The 19,603-nt window shown below is 37.0% G+C and overlaps 3 protein-coding genes across 5 annotated transcripts; all 3 read right to left on the reverse strand.

The window, feature by feature from the left end:
• Nucleotides 1,544-3,918, reverse strand: LOC18787831 (F-box protein At3g07870). Its single transcript, XM_020559153.1, has 2 exons — nt 3,550-3,918; nt 1,544-3,222 (listed from the first exon to the last, which is right to left on the reverse strand). The coding sequence occupies exon 2, from the start codon at nt 3,188-3,190 to the stop codon at nt 1,988-1,990; it is 1,203 nt and encodes a 400-aa protein (XP_020414742.1). The 5' UTR covers nt 3,191-3,222; nt 3,550-3,918; the 3' UTR covers nt 1,544-1,987.
• Nucleotides 4,391-11,034, reverse strand: LOC18787818. Its single transcript, XM_007221239.2, has 13 exons — nt 10,740-11,034; nt 10,464-10,551; nt 10,065-10,249; nt 9,884-9,976; nt 9,327-9,796; nt 8,864-8,945; nt 8,595-8,771; nt 8,468-8,521; nt 8,295-8,387; nt 8,132-8,197; nt 7,914-7,960; nt 6,660-7,358; nt 4,391-5,049 (listed from the first exon to the last, which is right to left on the reverse strand). The coding sequence occupies exons 1-13, from the start codon at nt 10,896-10,898 to the stop codon at nt 4,692-4,694; spliced, it is 2,571 nt and encodes an 856-aa protein (XP_007221301.1). The 5' UTR covers nt 10,899-11,034; the 3' UTR covers nt 4,391-4,691.
• On the reverse strand, nt 13,304-17,934 carry LOC18787837 (protein TIC 22-like, chloroplastic). 3 transcript variants are annotated; one of them, XR_002269897.1, is made up of 8 exons: nt 17,194-17,934; nt 17,010-17,084; nt 16,241-16,300; nt 14,382-14,441; nt 14,210-14,290; nt 14,098-14,133; nt 13,694-13,886; nt 13,304-13,415 (listed from the first exon to the last, which is right to left on the reverse strand). XR_002269897.1 is itself a non-coding variant. In XM_007221237.2 (7 exons), exons 1-7 carry the CDS (start codon nt 17,758-17,760, stop codon nt 13,806-13,808), a joined length of 960 nt encoding a protein of 319 aa, XP_007221299.2. In that variant the 5' UTR covers nt 17,761-17,934; the 3' UTR covers nt 13,635-13,805. The 3 variants fall into 3 exon arrangements, 2 of the variants coding, with proteins under 2 accessions (XP_007221299.2, XP_020411274.1); XM_007221237.2 differs by lacking the exon at nt 13,304-13,415 and having other exon boundaries at nt 13,635-13,886; XM_020555685.1 differs by lacking the exon at nt 13,304-13,415 and having other exon boundaries at nt 13,836-13,911.

Here is a 19,603-nt window from a genome sequence, read left to right on the forward strand (position 1 = left end):
CCCAGGTCTAGTAATGGAGTGGCGCACGCTTTGGCACAGTTTGGATTAACATAAGGTACTACTTTTGTTTAGGAAGATATCGCTCCGCCTTGGCTAGAGTCGAGTCTTGACAAAGATATGGAATTGGGCTAGGTTTTTGTGTTTAGTTCACGACGGCGGCATTGTGGCACTCTTTTTCCTTGACTGGATTTTCCTCCTTTGGGGGTTTTTAATGGCAAGTTTTTAATGAGGGTTTTTATGCCCTCCTATCACATAATGCTGTACTGGCTGTTTGTGCCTTCAATTGAAGGTTTATGAAATTTTCTATTGATCCAAAAAATAATAATAATAACTGTCTTCCTCAACCAAATCTTTAACACTTAATCACGCAGAACAGCCATGGATTATTGGAGATTTTGCCACATTCAAGAATTTGGCTGCTGATCATCCTTTTCACAAGGAGAGTTTTACAATGACTTGGGTGTTTCGCAAGAGGGTTGGTGATTTGCAAGGCAGACAATAATCATTATCGTTTCCACTTCACAAATGAAGAAGATACGAGGGGGTGCTGGCTTTGGAACCATGGCCGCTCACCCAAATTTTACTGATTTTGGAGACGATAATTTTCCCAACTCTATAACAGAACCAAGTAAGACCATGCTATAATGTATTCATTTCACCAGTTAAAAGAAAAGTATACCATCCCCCAACGCCCCAGATATCTTGCTCAGAGTAATTCTAGGCCTAACCTAACATCACATCCTAGCATAGAAAAGACCATCTAATGTACCTAAACACAGAAAAGATCACAACTCAATTATCATCAGGCCTCTCGATACTTGAGATAACCTCCAACACATACACTCATCTTTTCCGAAGAGAAGATTTTAGAAGATTTTTCAGGCCATAAAAGAAGATTGGAAGATTTTTGATGTCAAACACACTGAATCAATGTGAATGCCCTTACTACAAATTAAGGCCATATCTGTCAGGATTTTACTATGACAAAGCATAGTTAAGTGCATAGAGTTCCAAAGAGGGCAAAGGAAAGAAGAAAAATGGAGTTCGTAATAGGAAAATAATCGAAGTCTTAGCCCCCAAAACATGGAAAACTCTGCACAAGTTGACCAGAAATCAAACACTCAATAGCCCGAAACAATGGTGCATTCAAATAGGAGTTCATAAACCATCTGCAAGTCGAGCTAGGATTGAGGCCAAAACCGATTACACAACGAGATTGAATTGCAATATTAGCTCTAGTTTACCAGTAATGTAAATTCATTTATTCTAGTTAACAGTTATACTTACTGCAGAGAAATGAAACACTGCAATACCGAATAACATAGTAACAGAAAAACAATTATTTTTGTCCGATTGACCATTACCCGTTAGAGGAAAAGTGATTTTTTAACAAATTTGGGAAGCTAGTTAACTTCACAAAAGTAGAAACTAGAAGGGGTTTATCGTAATCAACTTGAAGCCTCCTCTAGAAACATGAGTTTAAGAAGGGGCTTACCTCATCTTTGAAATTAAAATATGTAAGAAAAATGAATAAATTAAAATATTTAAGAAAAATGAATAAATCTAAATCAAATGGAGACAAATTAACACCAAGGATTATCTTCAACTAATTGGAAAAGTAAACATAATTATAGTAATTGAGCAACCTATCAGCAATGAAAAGACTTTGAAGTTAAAATTGCACATGGCAAGAAAGAACAATTCCCCAAGTAGCATTGACATATGTTACCTTTGCGCTCTAACCTGCAATGACAGCTCTGACTGAAACAAAGCTTGAAATATGGACACATACATCAACCAATGATGGTATCCCTTCAAGCTCTAACCAGCGATGACACCTCTAATTGAAACAAAGCTTGAAATATGGACACATTCATCAACCAATGATGGTATCCCTTCGAGCTCTAACCGGCAATGACACCTCTGAGTGAAACAAAGCTTGAAATATGGACACATTCATCAACCAATGACGGTATCCCTTCGACCCCTAACCAGTGATGACACCTCTAAGTGAAACAAAGCTTGGAATATGGACGCATTCATCAACCAAAGATGGTATTCCATCAACCTCAATGGTCACAACACTCCTTGTTCCAGGAGTATAAGCCTGCAAGTGAGACCCATTTAAAAGCAAGACTTGCCCATCCTCTGTAAACTTCAATACTCGGGAAAAAGATGGAGAACCAAGTACGTCGCTGCTAATTTCAAGCTCTTTGGTCCAAGACTCATGAATGCCATAATCCTTCATCAGCCAAACAGTGATATTACTTCTTGAGCAAGATCGAACAGTTACAGAGAGGGAACCATTCAAGACTCCAAGGGTAAATTGAGTGTCTAGGAAATCTAAACAATTAGCCGGTAGCTGTAAATCCAAATCATAAGGCGGTAGTGATAACTGCTGGAAACACTCGCTTTCAACATCAAAGGCACATATCAAAGTAGAACTATTCCCATACTGACCAACCCAATGAAGAAATCCATTAACATAAACCCCATACGGTTGAAACCGAGAGGAAGGGAACACAGAAACATTTCCAATGCTTCTCCAAATCCTGGACCCAACAGTCAAAACCAATACTTCATATTCATGAGATTTACCGCTTGAAGACAGATACAGAACAACTTTATATGAATTGCTGATGGGACTATACCCAAATCCACAATAATATGGATTATCAATTCTCTCACGCTCACAATAGGCGATAGTAAGGGGAGACAATGATAGTGTTGGAAGAGCTAAAGACTCACTAGTTATGGGGTTGGAAATGTAAAAACAGCGGCGGTTCAATTCATATATGCAGAGCAAACCATTGCAAGAACCCAAAACTCCCACACGAAGGTTCCGGACATTAGGATCTTTATACAGCTTGAGTGTGAAATCGTTGGGGCTTGAGATCTTATTGAGGTCAACCAATAAATAGCCCTCTGATTTGGGGTTTATGGGGCCACCGCTTAAGCCATGGAACAAAAAGGAAGGGGGTGTTCGTGAAAATAGGTCTTTGGTAAAGTGGGGGTCTGAGAGCGAGTGGCGCCAAGACTTGCACACACACTGACATTGGATTAGGGTTTTGATTGGGACTTTGCAGAAGATATGCACTGTTATGTGGTCTGGCAATTGCAGAATGTAGGGTTTATTATCATGTTCTTCTTTCTCAGTGTTGGTTTTCTCCATGGCTACAGGTACAGCCATGTATGTTTGCTGCAACAGAATCACTGCATACTCTGAAATGAAGGTTCATCTTTATTAAACATTCAACATGTACCAAATCCACCATATAATGAGAGTGAAAATGGAGACTCATTTACCCAACAATTTTTTACTTTTGTTAAATCCAACAACAATGAAGAAAAAGAAACGCATTCTAAGTCAGAATTTTCATAAGAAAGCTTCAACCCACCATGAGAAAACAAAGCCATGAATCCAAACCCACCATTCTTATCAGAAAAAAGGGCTCCCAAAATGAAATACCCAGAATAAGATGCACCATAGAAAAATAAAATAAAAATGAAACCCAGAAAACAAAGACAATCTGGAAGAACTCACAGTACCTGATGTGCCGACAAATGGAGCTGAGGAACCTCTGGTGGTTGCCTTTTCTTTTTCTGCTTGAATGAAAGCTCTTTCTAGCTAGTGTAGCTTCAACGGGAAGGGAAGAGAGCGTTAAAAGATGCTGCCTACTTTAAAACATTCGTTAGCTCTAACTTGCACCGCTACGACAGTGAGGGCGCCTCCTTATACTCAAGTTGGAATCCTACTTTCATAAATTACACTCAAGGTCGAATCTCACTCCTAGAAATTAGATTAATTTTGACTAATTCAGTTGCCAATATGTTGCCCACTGTGGCGCTGAGGTGTTTGTGTTGCGAGAAAATTGAAACTTCGTGCCCATTTTGATAACGAGGCCAAACTTTGATGGTGTAAAATGTAGTTGGACCTAGAAATTAAATAGTTGTTTTATGTTCTTTTGAATTAAGGGTTTTTCCCCACCACTTATCATAGATGTAAGTTTTTGAGAAATTACGTCTATGAACGGAAATGGATTTTAAATGTTTTTCATTTTCAAAAATACTGAGAACATTTTAAAACCAGAATTGGTTGTTGTTTTAAAACAAGAATCTGTGAAGCCAGCCCCATGTCAAAATGCTTAAATATCACTTTCCAAGTTTTCAAAGTTGTCAATGCTTCTTCAAGGAAAAGAATTTTGACAGGAAACAAAAATAGCTTCTAAAATTTATTACCACACAGGTTTTCAGATAAATAAATAAATTTGAAAATAGAAGATACATTTCCAAATACTAGTTTCTTTTTCCCCAAATGCGTAAATTAATCAATATATATCTCTCCTGAATGCTTTCATAACTCAGCAACCGCCATGATCAAAGACAAGACTTTCACTTGAATTTGACTCTACAATTTGTCAAATACATCTAAATTCTCAAAAACAACATTACATTCCAGTATGGTTAGTGGGTTGCCATCACAAGATACTTTTTTTTTTTTTTTTAATGAAGAACAGCATATACATAATTTTATTACAAACAAAATAAATAAATAAATATACATTGTATACAATTACACCTAGCATACTAAACTATATACATTTTTCCTTTTGGTTGAAGGAACCTGCTAGTACAATCTACCTTCTTCCAAGCGCCTGACCGAAAATCGACCGTGGACGGAAATCATTTACCTAAGTGGGTGATGCAGAAAGTAGAAAGTCTGGTTGTAGTCTCTGCAGCAGTATCCCACAGAAGGGGCACAATGGTTTTAAGGATACTTCTAGCAAAGATGATGATGTGGACAAAGATTTGAAATTAAAAGGATAACCAGGGATTGCAAAGAGAGTCTCTGATGCCAGTTTGAAAGCTTGTCTACGACAACATATGCAAAACCATGTAGGAGTAGTAGGACAAACCACCATAGAAATGGCACACCTAACTAGTTTGTGTCCCTTGCCTCGACAGAAGGCAACTTCGGGAGATTCAAATGGAACTGATGCAGAACAATAGCTGCACTTCTCCGCTGCCAAGTATTTACTGGACTGGAGCCTGTTGTTTGAGGAGGAATACATAGCCATATTGATATAAGTATGTATCAATTAAAGCGAAAAGACAAAGTTGAAAATCTAAAAGCCACTTTACCCAATGACAAGGCAAGATAAAGGTCAAAAGCTACAGGAACATAGCATTGTCAATTATAAAAGCAGGCAAACCAAAGAGGGCAAAAGAGACATCCATGTTGAAACAACAACAAAACTCACATTTATTTGAATTTAAGAATTTCTTAAATTATTTATTGTCAGCCACAGTAGTAGGGTAAACCTTTTTGTATTTCATGCAAAATTTAGAACGAGTGTCAGAATAAGCATGTTTTTTAACCCCTCGTATGTATGTATATAAGTGCAGCATGCAAGGTTTCCAGTAAAACTCCCATTATGTCATTTGTACCAGCATTCTAAGTCCTAATTTTACAAATAATTTGCAACGATCACGCAGGTTACTCAAACTAAAATGGAGTTCTATGTTGTAAAGAAAACTCTTCCCATGGGAACCCTAATACTTTTGGAACCTTTTTGTTGATTGCTTCACTTCTATTACAATATGTTTATGGGTTAATGATTTTATTAGTCCCTAAAATTTGACCTGATTTGCATTTGAGTACCTCAATTTCCAAAATGGTTCCCGTGGTCCTTTAACTTTAGTTTCGTTTGGACAAATGGTCCTACCGTCAATTTTGTTAACTTTTTCTGTTAAATACGGGGGCAAAAGGGTATTTTTATATTAAAACCAAAAAAATCATCTCTTTAAAATAACAATAAAAGAAAATCAAATAAAAAACCAACAACAAAAAAAAAAAAAAAATCAAGTTTTGGGAGAGTAGAAATCGGGATAGAGGGGGAGGGAGAGAGTTTAACTTTAATTTTTTTGTTTTTTTAAATTTTTTATTCATATTTTAATCAATTTTGATACAAAAATACTATTTTGCGCCTGCACTTAACAGAAAAGTTAACAAAATTGACGGTAGGACCATTTGTCTTAACGAAACTAAAGTTAAAGGACCACGGGAACCATTTTGGAAATTGAGGTACTCAAATGCAAATCGGGTCTAAATTCAGGGACTAATAAAACAGTTAACCCATATGTTTATTTATACAATCATCAGACTATTCCCGCCATTTGCAAACCAAGAATTAACAACCCAACAACCTCCTAATGACCTTAACTACCAACCCATTACGAGCTGATGCTGGCACATCACGAGGAATATTACACAATTACCTGAAAAGGTAATTGTAACATATAGCCAAAGGCTAATGAACATACACAAACTGTTGAATTCCAGCAGCCAACTTCAACAGCCAGAGACGTTTAACATTAAATGAAGTACAGAGTCTTTTAAGAGTCAGATTAAGTAGGGACTCCGCTTTGTTTTTTTTAGGGTCCCGCTCCAAGGTTGACTTCTCTACGCAGAACAAATAAACACGTAATTTTCTCTACACCAAGCCTCAGAGAAGTATATTTCATGCAGTTATTTTTTATGTCAAAATGGCGAGACAGAACAACGCATGGTCCTCGACGACTAAAGCAACAGGAGTCTAATCATATCACTAAAGCAGGTAAAAGTTATGCATGACAAAGGATAAAAAATCAGGGTGTACCTCCCCTCTTGCTTTCCAACTTCGGATGCAAGAACCTTTAGCTGATCCTGCACATGATCATGATTAAGCTCAACCCACTGCTCCATTTGCGCTAGTCCAACAGGAAACCAATTTCCAGATGGAGAATTTGCAGCTGAAGCAGGCATCAGACTTATAAATGCAGAAAATGTAAATCCCACAAGCCTCTCACGGAGTTCTCTTTCACTGGCCAAAAGCAGATTAATCCACAAAGACAGCTGCTCTTCTTCAGCACCGTGTACTCCTTCCAAGTTCAGCAGTTTACTGTTTATTTCATCAGCCTTCATCTCCGATAGCATTATGCGTCTGCAGATTATATTGAGGAGGTGTAGTTGGCGAGAAGTGAATTTTGAGAAACTTCGGGAGACACACAACAAAACCTCTTCAGCAGGAAGTCCCACATGAGATCCCACATAAGAAATAGAGAGCCACTTAATCAGTACGTGTTCTACGTACTCTGATTTAGAATGGTTAAACGCCAAAAATGCTGTTACAATATCCCAAACAACAAGAGGCTTCTCTTGAGTTTCATACTGCTTTAAAGACCATAGAAAGTTAGACTCCCAATAAACCAATTCCTTCTCAGGAGTAGCTTCAGTGTCAAAATCAGGGGAATTGTTTGACAAGACATCGACTTGCTGCCCACCGATCCAAAAAAACTCAACAATGGCCTTTTGAGTCCTGAGAGCGTTACCCAACATGTAAATTGATCAAGAATTATAGACGCAAAATAAAATAATAAAAAAATAAAAATCAATAATGCAACTTTATATTTGGTTGCTTTTGTTTTTTTCTACAGGAAATTGCATAACATTCTTTTATGCATTCTTCTTCTTCCTGCAATGACTATGACTTGTACAGTTAACGTTGGATATGCATTCTTTTTGTGCTTCTTTGGTTCTTGCAGTCTGATTAATTCTCATATGTGGAAAAAAATAATATAAAAATAATAAAAATAAAAATAAAACTCACATTTTTATCTCTTTTCATTTCCTCCATTATGTTTCTATGAAAGCTATTGGGTTCTGTTTTTATATTTTCTTCCTCCCCTCCATTTATAACCAATTTGGTCAGGTGCTTTGGTTTTTTTTTTTTTAATATTTTCCTTATCCTTTTCATTCCATCTTTAGGGTTCAGTTCACTACTATATAAAATGTTTAACCACTGTTAAAATTTATGCAGGCCGCTAATCATGGATCTTATAAAGCAATCTAGTTTGCATAAAAGCTATCTCACCTTCCCTCATACATTGGATTTAATTTATCCACATCAGGATTACGAACCTGCCATTTTCAATTACAGATATTTTAGTTGACGTCTGTATCCATATTAGAATAACTACAAAGTATTAATGGATATTGGAAAAAGAACATGAATAGCACCAGTAATGAGCATGAGGTGTATTAGAAACAAAAATGAGTAAGAGATGTATTGAGTGAAAGAAAATATCAGACCCAAGCAATCACAAGATTTCCAGGGGACACTGCCAGACCGAAGCAAGAAACAAATCCATCTGGAAACTGCAACAAGATTTTAAAATTATGTTACACTAGAAGGAAAACATTATAGTAGAAAATAGAAACATTAACTAAGGAGACTTATAGGGTAAGAATGTACATCAGTTGAGCTTCTCAGACGAGGAGTATTTGAAGGAATAGATACTTCACGGAGGGAACTTCCACTTAAAATCCAACAGCGTACAACATTATCCTAGTATCATTTTAAAAGTATTGTTGCCAACTGAATAATGTATATGATATGTTCAACTGAAAGTCCAAATACTTACATACCTGGCTGCAGCTGTGCAAACATTTCCCATCAAACGCCCAAGCTAATCCTGTAACCTGGTCAGGTCCCGGACGCATGAATAGCCAGCAGTATATAATATAAGATTTTGACAAATAAAAAGAGACTTACGGCCTGGTTATGGGCGTCATATGGGCCAATTTTGTCAATTTTTTTGCTAGAGATATCACATATCCACAATTCAAAAGAGCCAGATCCTTTTCCTACTGCTAAGTGCATTTTGTGCGGAGACTTAGCAGGCACAATGACTGAAAGTACTGAAACTGGGACAAAATCCACAGTTGCAACCTATTTAGAAGTTCAAAAATAAAAGCACATTTAATAATATAATAAAATAACACGCAAAGTGATTAAAAAAGACAAGAAAAATAAAGATCCACCTCCTTTAATAGGGAAAAGGAAGTGTGAGTGGGTTCTGATGAGTTCAGTAATATTTCATTATATGCCAGCCAGATCCTCACACTGAAAAGATAAGGAGGTGCAAAATGAGTACAGAAAAACATAGAAAACAAAATAACAAAACACAAAACAAGAAGCCCACAATCTAATCTTGAACAGATAAAAATAAATAAATTAACTTTTATGTGTACCCATCAGATATCAGATCAATCCTGGACACAATTTTTGCATATAAGTCACGCAGGAGAACTACTGCTAGTATGTTGAAACAAAATCAACTTGATAAAAAATGACACTATAAAGGCAAGTAGTATTTTGCTTAACACCATTCAAAGAACCTTGTTTCTGTATTACAGAAAACACTCTTCTCTAGATAGACAGAGAAAATTTCATATAAGAGCTACAAGAATGAAACTTATTATGATGCCCGCATACCTAACTCACCTCCCATCAGAACTCGCTGTAGCCAACAAAACTTGAGGACTTGAAGAATCATAATCAAGCAAAGCCCAACTAATTGCTGTGATCCATGAATTGTGTGCCTGAAAGATCCCAATGAGCACCACAGAAGCCAGAACCCTGCTTTGATCAACAGAATAGCACTCTGGCACAGGCATTCTCCATAATGAAACTTCCCCAGACTTCCCTCCAACTGCAAGTAAAGAGATTGCTGCACCATCTTGAGGAACTGAAGAGATTTTGGGTACTGACTGCAGAATCGGTGACCAGGAAACTACAAGTGATGATAGCATTGCACTGCGAGAAGCATATTGATCCGCAGTTATAGAAGGGACTGTGCAATTTTCTGGCATCTTCCTGAAAGATTTTACTTTAGATTTTGAAGCACGGACATTCTGATTTGAATTCTTTTCTTTCAACGGGTCAGAATCAATCTCAAGCTCTATTTCATGCTCCTAATATGAGTAGAGTCAGAAAGACTGTCAGTCAGGGCTCAGGGCATAAATCAAGTGAACTGCCACTTGATAGATGAGAGGACTTACATTTCCATAGCACGGCTTCAATGAAAAAGCTGGTACCTCCCCGAAATTAATACTCACAAGATAATCATAAAGCTTGGTCGATATATCCTCAACCTAAGCAATAAGCATAATCAGTTTAGTAATATTAATTACTGCATTTTTACAACATCAACCAGTGCTTTAAACTGTGGATATTATATACCTCTATCCATTCAGCACAAAAATCACAAAATGGCGGACGGTAGAGCTTGACGAATCCTTGCCTGGTGCATACAGCCAGCAAGCAGCCTGCATTTGGAGCAAGCCCAACTGGGGACCATGAAATCGATCGGACACAAGGTTCATCCCGTGATAAAACGGTGGGCAGCATGCAACCAGATAATAAATCTGCAAAAATAGAAAAGATTTTTTTAGAAAAAAGAAGATAATATTCCAATAACAACCCAGTTACACTGTGGTTGAAAACTTGAGATTCAGATTGTTAACAATGGAAATGGAAATAGATATTTTATTTGAAAATATCAAATTATGATATTCCAAAATAACCCAATCACAAATTATGATATCATAATTGAGATATACCAAACTATGGTGCATGTACCTTGTCTATCAATGAAACCAATTGAAAAGGGTTGCCTTTTTTGGATGGTTATGAGGCCTCTCGGTCCAAATGGCAGTTTAGCCGGGTTCTGAGAATTCAGGAAAACACTCAAACAGGGAAGCGTAGCATATCAATAATGAAACCAAATTGTTTATGTTGTGAAATTACAACAACAACAACAACAGAAAAAAGGCAACAACAAAAAAAAATTTAAAAGGCAAAAAAAAAATTTAAAAGTGAAGGCAAGTGAAGTGAAAGCAGTGAAGAATAGAGTACCAGAATGGTTACGAGGTGGCCGGAAGCAACGGCGATGAGGTTCTCGTCCGACCAAGCAATGGCGTTGGGGAAGGAGGGAGAATCGACGAGCACAGCGGCCTGGAAACGCGACGCTGCGTTTTGGGTTTCGATTTGGGAATTGGAGGGAAAGTAAGACATGCCGGTTGGTTTGGGATCGAATCTCAAATTTGGGTTTAATTCTTGAAGAGATGACAGAACCCTAGTTCGAGTCTCAAAGGGAACTGAGATTTATTTCTTCTTTTTTCTGTTGTTTTGGTGGGCATGAGATCTATCAGCTTCACCCTAGTAAACGACAAATCCAACACCCTACAAGGCAACAAACTACATGTTGCTTACCATATCACAGTTCAGATAGGCCTCAAACTAGAGCATGACCTGTTCGGGCCTAATTTCCGCACGTCAGCCCATCTGAATAGTAGGCATTATCAATGACAAAGGTTTGGGTCTTATTTTACCAAAGTTGGAAATCAGCCCAGGATGTTTTGAGGCCCAGACCATTTCAAACTAATTGCAAAAATATTTTTCGCAGGTTAAGGGTTAATTGCCATTTATGGTAATTTAATCTGAAAGAAACCAAATTTAATTAGTTTGATTAATACCCAGCTTCTAGATTTTTTTTCTCAAGGGCTCAAAGTTTGATCACCACCGTTGATCACTAAATTCAAAGTTCAAATCAGCAAATAAGGGGGAGGATCTTTCTCTCTATGATGCCCACGTGATCCCAGCAACAAGACATCTACAAAAGAAGGAGCATAGGACGTGCTGGGGAGTTGATAGAAAGGTTAAATCGGAAAACCACTCCCCATAACTATTGAATGCCAAAAAAGAGGGCCAAGCTTCCTTCCTATTTCTCGTGAAGGTTTTTCGTCAGTGCAAGTTGGGTTTACAAGAGATAGACAAGAAATAAGAGAGTTGGTTGTTAGAATGTCAAAACTGATCATCATGAGAACTGACTCTTGATGGGGGCTTTTCTTATCAGATTAACCACTACCTTTTTTTTTCGTTGGATCAGAGAATCCTCCTAACAATATGTCCTCTAGATATTAAGGAATAATCACTCATGCAAATTTCCTATAAATATAGAAGGATGTGAACATGATAGATGACAGCAAAAAATCCAATCAAAACTAAACTCTCAGTCATGCTGACAAAATCATGCAAGATCATATGATCTCAAAAGTTTTCAGACCCTAAAACAATCAAGCCATTTGGTTTGAAAAGCCATCCAGCTCCTAAAACAAAATTTTAGCCGTAGAAGGATCAAATTGTATCCGAGGAACAGGGGGATACAAAAAAGTAAGGTAGGCAGAACTCAGACTTCTGACTTCAGCTCAGCTCAAAGAGGCAGTTCATAAAGGAGATGAGATTTCTCTCTTTATAAATTTGGTTCAGCACAGGCAAATCAAGCAGAATTCAGGGTTTTCATAATATGAAAACCTCAACAAATTTACAGAGATGCCTTGATGTCTCAAAATCACCATAATAGCTCTCAGGTGATCCACAACTAAGCAAAACAGGTACTGAAGTGCAATTCTAGATCAACAGTCGTCAATCAAGTCACTTCCATTTTTCAATCCAGACTGAAGAAATTTTAGATTCTGCCTATTCGACAAGCCTCTCCATGGCTAAAATTGATTAAAGCTCTGCTAATCTCAACATTGGTATCAATTTCCAGCTGATCCTCATTAGTTGAAGGTGTTGACGTGCCATTCCAGCAAAGAAATATCTAATCCAACATGAATCACAGACAACAATCCAAGCAAAAATCGAAGTACAATGTTTTGTTGTCCTTCTGGACTTGGCAGTCTTTCTTTTGTTTAATTGTGTAATAAACAGTTTCATTTTGAACTATTTTATTTTATTTTTCAACACTTATTCTGGCTAGACTTGCTAGTTTTATTGTGGAAAATTATAAAGTCCTCACCTGTCTTAGGCAAGAAAAGAACTTACTTGGGAGATATTCCTCACCCAAATTCACAATCATTTTTTCAAAGTCAGTAGTTTATGGCACAAGTTATTTTATTTCATAGTTTGTTAAAGTTTTAATCGTTAATGGTGGCACACTCACACACAAAGAAAGTTGACTTGTTGACCACCAATAGTTTCGAAGTCAATGGGGAACTTTACCCTACAACAACAGGAACTACATCAAAACGAGTGAACACGACCAAACCAAGTCGATTCGGTTTGGCTACTTCCTTTCAAAAGAAATTAAAATAAATTAAGTAGACAATTTTGTACTGTCAATTAAATAATAGTTGAGAAACTTCATTTTTATTTTTTAAGAGCTTTCCTATTGAGAGGGCCCATAATATATTAAACTCACACACTCAAATTCAAGACTTAGCCTGTAAGAGCAATTGCTTCAAACCACTATAATAGTGGGTCCTTTGTAGTTGAGAAACTTCTTAACCTTGAAGATAGACATATAACATCAAATTGGAATGGCTTATAGATTTTAATTTTTTGCATTAAATGGTTCGTATGAATGTGTGGAATGAAACATAATAGTAAATGGTGATAGCCAATAAGAAGATACCATGTGTTAAAAAAAGAACTAATATATAACTTTATCCTCAAGTAGGATTTGGGCCCTCCAATACTCATATGCCTGACTACACAAATGGGCTTGAAAACTGCCGAAGAGGATTTCCGCTGTAGAAGCAAAAATGAACAAGCTCTCATAAAGAAAATAGACATGAAAATTAAAAGGGCGATGCTAGGGAGACCAACTTTATATACCAACTTGTGTACCAACTCTCTAATAGAGGTGGAGCCCACCAATACAATGGGTCCCACACTCTATTAGAGAGTTGGTACACAAGTTGGTATATAAAGTTGGTCTCCCTAGCATTTTCCAAATTTAAAATCATGTTGCAGGACCGAGAGAACAGAATATTTGAAATTGCTGGTAAGGTCAGTGCATTACATACCACAGCTACAATCACAAAATCGAATCCCTACTAGAGTAAATTCATCATATGTAAGTTTTGCATTAGACTAATATTCTTGTCGAAAACGCCATTGCCTGCTCTTTGCATTATCCTATTGCTTGGTAGGATCAGTAGAGATATCAAATCCAGGAGGGATGAAAACAACATCGTCCCACGTTGATGTAGAACCTTCCTGCAATATTTCATTGTTACTTTGGCTATACAAGTCAAAACTGACACTCAGTAATTGCCTAGAAGATAGAGGAAACCAAATGAAAGTTTACAATAATCGAGAAATAAGCAATGGAATTGTACAATGTTGTTCTTCCATCCTTGTGGAAAAATCTTTAGGTCAATAATTTATTAACAATAAATAATTTTTTTTAGAAAAAAAAAGTGCCTACCTTCATCCCCTTTATTACTTCTTCAAGAACAGCAACCTACAGTATAAAATCAAAATAAGTAAACAGAGAGAAATTTTCTGCTGCATAGTCTAACAATCCTCGAAACCCATACCTGAACATCCCCAGGTCTGAAGGCAGGATTTAATTGATTCTGCTCGCGAGAAGCTCTTGATAGTGAACTTTCCAAGTCCTCCTAGAAGATTAGCAAGGATAAGCAATATTGCAATTTGCATGCCAAGACAGGCTAGAATAATGCATATCGCAAGGTTAATATTTTAACTAACCTTCCTGAAAAACACTGGACGATAGCTCTTGCTTTGGCTTCTAAGAATCAAGCTCCTTGACTAACAAAATGTTTAAACAGTTCCACAATTAGTATGGGAAATTTATGCAAGAAGTTTGTAATGAAAGAAATGTCCAAAAAATCTTTAAGCCAGACAAAACTCCAGCAAGCCAGGTTGACTGGAGCAGAAATGACATAAGCTGCCACAAAAACTAATGCAGCTAGGTGTCTATTGTGGACAATAATAAGAATTGAATGACAAACCTTCTCCTAGTATGGTCCACAGAAGAAACTTAAGAGCTAATACCTGATGCTTTCTCTTTATTTTTCTTATACTTCCATGTATCCAAAGGAATGTACATTGTTTTCTACATTTTCAACTTTAGTTCCCTCTAATGAAAAGAAACAAAATTTTCAAAAAATTTAAACCAAATTCTCCAAGACCCAAAAGTAGGAATCTTTTGGCCAATGAAAAGGATAAACAAAAAGGACTGCTCTTTTGATTGAGAACAAACCAATTCTTGCAAGTAGAAAACCTTATTACACTCTCTGCAAGATCCAAAGGAGAGAGATAACACAGTCTATCCGGCTCTTGGGCAATGAAAAAGGAGAAACTGAATATGCATTTTTATCTTGTCTCTGACCGGTTTTGTTATTTTCTCAGCCAAACTTCAAAACACACCCAAATGATACTAAACCTAAGAAACCAAACTTTCAAAGCTCTTTGCAAAACCACCTCAACCTCAACACTTCTCCTATTTCACCCCCCAACAACAAATGATTTCTCACAAACTCTACTCTTTTACAATATCAACTTACCTGAAATTAGTTTGATGTCAATCTGCATATTCCCCTAGATTAAACCAGAATGAGACTGATAGTACAACAAAAAATTTCATTGGATGCTTCAACTGGATATTGCGACACTACAATCTGGTTCTTAAGTTGATTTTAGGTTGAAATTATCATGCTTTAAGGCTTTTCATTCATTATTGGGCATTTATTTTAAACATGGTCACTACATGCTCAGTTTCATTTGGGTTCATACAAAATGAATGACGGATAAAATTACACTGCAACAAGTGATATCTTTTAAACTGCATGGTGGCAAAGTGATTATATGGTTGTGAACACACATGCCTAAACTCAAACTGCTTGATATTTCATTTTCAAAAACCACAAACGGTTGGCTACAATTGATCTTATTTATAGACTGTTTAAGACGAGGTTTATAATGTAACTAGTAATTCAATAACTGACTTCAAACCCAAGAAAGACATCTCAAACTCTTAGAACTCCTAGAAATTTCTACTCCCAATATAATTAGTAAATATAAATTGATGCTAAGGAATTTTGTTCCAGAACCACCCTTGCAAACAAAATCTCTAAAACTTATAACCTTATGACTCATTTGGAAAACTAATTTATTCTGACTGCCTAGGACAGAATCTATGAAATCCTAAGAGCTATCATCACATGAGGCCTTATGTACAAAAATCCTGAAGTGAATAAAACTAGAATTACAGAGAAGCAGCAGCTACATTAACCACCATGATGAAGAAACAATAGGTTATGACATAAGCTAGCATTCAGCGACCTTTCTGTATGCACTTTTTTTGTTAAAAAACTTTAAAAGAGACCAGTAGTCAACTGTCATCTTATTGAGAAAAGTTGAGCACTTTAATGCATGTAAAATCATAATTGGATTTCTTATATTCTCACGTGGAGAATGTGTGATCAAATTAGTTTAGACACACAGATGAATCTCCTACAAAAAGGGAACAACGTGGGAGAAAACTGCAGGCCTCACAACTCTGCAGTATATGACTAATTCAAATTGAGAAAATCCAAGAGAAGAACCTGGAAAACTGGCACCCCGGGAAAGCCATCATCATCAGAAGTTCCAACCTTTTCCTTCTCCTACAAAAAGGGAACACAAAATAATCATTGTTAATATAAAACTTGCATATGACAAGCGATGAATAAGTAAGACATCATACACAGTCCACAGACTCTGTGCGCTCAGAGGACGAGGAGGAAGGGGGACTGCGTGGGGGCCACAAGGGGGAAGGGGAGGAGGGTAAGAGAGAGAGACATCATTTTCTGGCTGAAAAAGAGTACCATAAAAGTATTGAGCTTATTTCTTTAAGAAACCAATACCATAAAAGTATTGAGCTTATTTCTTTAAGAAACCAAGTTTGAATCCCAACTTTTTTGGCAAATTTCTCAAAACCAATGCCAGTCACACCCTACTAATAAACTGAAGCCGATTAACAAGTGTATGTTAATCACGTTATCTGTTGGGATACACTAACACAGTGCTTGGTTTCTAAACCTGTATTTTGAAAAGGATGAGAATGCTGAAGTTCAAATACATACAGTTCCGTGACAGCCTGTTAAGAAACTAACACTGTTAAGGCATCCTGGCCTATCCTGTATCGAGTCAAATGTGATATAGATAAATCATTGGGTAGCAGACTACACTTATTTTTTTCTTGGTGTTCCTGGACGAATTTGTTATGGTTATGTTCACATAAGCAAAACTTCGCTTTCAGTGTCTTGAAAAAATTCAATTCCGAAAAATAACAAGTCTATATAATTATTGTTCCAATGCCAACAACTTACGGACCTTAAGCGCGTTCTTGACTTGAGAATACTCAGGAATCAACCTGAAGGCTACCCCATCAACCTTGAGCTGAAAAACCTGCAAACCAAAACCCATTAATCTCCACCAATCCTTAAGCTTTCCCATTCACAAGCAAAGGGTGCCAAAATAAATAAACAAAATCTCTTCAAGTTATTCACATTCCCACCTTATTTAAAGCCACGGCCACCACTTTAGACCCGCTTCGCATTCCGGGGTCCATAATTCTGATATGCTCAAGAAGTGCCTCTGCATCCTCTTTCTTGAAACAAAACAATCCAAGAGACTTTCCACTTGAAGCACCCGAAACCAACACGAATTCCTCAGCGGCATTACTGAGAGCATAAACAGGCACTCCAGCAAGCCGCTCTTCGATTGCCTCGGTAGACATGGCGGCTTTTGACCCATTACCAGGAGAATTGGTGGTCTGGGTTTTGTTATTTACCGCAATTCGGGCCCAAACTGGGGTTTTCCCAGAAGAATGTTTGGGAACAGAGCTTGACAACCCAGTATTGAATGCATGCTTTGCTTGGTTTTGGAGGTTGGCGAAGGTGGACTCGAGTTGGGTTTTGAGGGAAGAGGGGTTGGGGTTGAAGACAGGAAAGTGAGAGAGGTGGTGCAGGAAACCAGAGCAATGATTTTGGATGTTGGTGAAGGCTTGTTGGAGGCTGAGTTCGAGGGGATTGTGTTTGGGTGGTGAGGAAATTTTTGCGTTTTTGGAGTTCCCCAAGTTCATTTTCTCCAGAAAATCAATTCACAGAACAGAAAAACTCGATGAGTGAGCAGGCTTGAAGAGCGAGTGAAGGGAAACACGAGGGTTTATTCAAGAAGGGGTTTTGGATTGTTATTTTTCTTTTCTTTTTTTCTTTTTTTTTTCGGTCATTCTTTATTCTTTAATAAAGTATATTTATTTAAGAAAATTTTTTAGTAGGGGTTAATTTCTTCAAATTTTTTTTTTCAAATAGTAAGGCTTAATTTCAATATAACTCAGAAGAAAAAAAATTATTTCAGTTTAACTGCATCTTAGGCCCCGTTTGTTTATGTTTTGAGAGCCCATTTTCATTTGGCTTAAATGTTGAAATGGTCCCTGTGTTTTATCTTATCGGCCAATTTAGTCCTTGTGTTATTAATTTGGCCAATTTAGTACCTGTGTTTGTATCTGTTAACAAATTTGATCCTTTTAGTCAAAATTATGTTAAAACCTTAAAAAAGAACATTTAAAATTAATTTAAAATTTTGTAATTAATTGTAAAGATTTAAACTCAAATAATAATAATGCTAAAATGATTAAAACTCACACAACCTCAACCTCCAATGGTCTCGATTCTCGTAGGAAAAAAAAAAAGAAGGGTTCTTAGTAGAATTGATGCTTACTCTTTTCTTGCTGCAAATTTTCTTCTATCTTCTGTTTAAGATTTTCTCATACTCTACCCTTCATCTCTCTCTCCTCTCCGATCCATGGGTCTGGATGTCATCGACTTTTGCTACAGCCAGGATGATCAATTGGCGGTAGAGCCGTCAAGCTTACGGTGACTGGCTATGATGATCTTCATGATTTGTCAGAGAGAGAGAGAGAGAGAGAGAGAGTTGTTGTAGTTTAGGTGGGGTTGGAATGGTGGTGAGGGTGGCTATGGTTTTGGGGTTGGAGTGGTGGTGGTGATGGTGGCTGGGTTTGGGAGGTGGTTGAGGTGTGTGCGCGAATTGGGGAAGGTGAAATTTAAAAGGAATATATTCCATTTTCAATTTGAATTAAAAATTTTATCATCAATTACATTTTTTAAAAAATTAATTTTATATTTTTAAAGGAATGGACCACATTGACTAACATATACAAACACAAGGACCAAATTGGCCAAATTGATAACACGGGGACTAAATTGGCCTATGAGATAAAACACAAGGACCATTTTAACATTTAAGCCTTTTCATTTTAAGAGAATAAAAATAGACAGAAAACCTGTTCGATGGGCAAAAACAGAAAACACAAAGAATATTTTATGAAAACAAAAACAATTTCATGTTTACTTGTAGAAAACAGAAAAAAGCTGTTTTCATTCTCACAGCAAACAACACTGAAAACACGTTGCTTTTCTCCCCATCAGACCAAAACCACAGTCAAACACTGCCAACATAGAATCACACGCAGAGCTTGAACCACCAACATCACCCCAATCAAAATCACCACTGCCCCATCCAACTAGATTGTCACCGCCACTCAATCGAACTGAACAAAATCTTTACGCAATTGAATTGAACCACCATTATTGAACAACTAATTGCCGAACCAATTTTCAATCCAAGAAAAGGAAAGGGAGCTAGGAAGCTATTGGAAGGTGAGGTTGCAGTGAGAGAGAGATAGAGAGAGGGTGCAGCCGCATGAAGAGAAAGTGGAAAAGAAGGGGGTTGGCCTGGTTCTTCAATTGGGGAGAGAGAGAGAGAGAGAGAGAGAGAGAGGAATGATAGAATTGGGGTGGGTTTACAGAGAGTGAAAGCGAAGGTCAGGTTGAGGTTTCAATTTTTTTTTAAAAGATAATTTTAGTTTTATACTATAGAATTTTTTTCTATTTTTTTTCTATTTT

Source organism: Prunus persica, chromosome G1, assembly GCF_000346465.2.
Source record: "Prunus persica cultivar Lovell chromosome G1, Prunus_persica_NCBIv2, whole genome shotgun sequence".
Taxonomy (NCBI): domain Eukaryota; kingdom Viridiplantae; phylum Streptophyta; class Magnoliopsida; order Rosales; family Rosaceae; genus Prunus; species Prunus persica.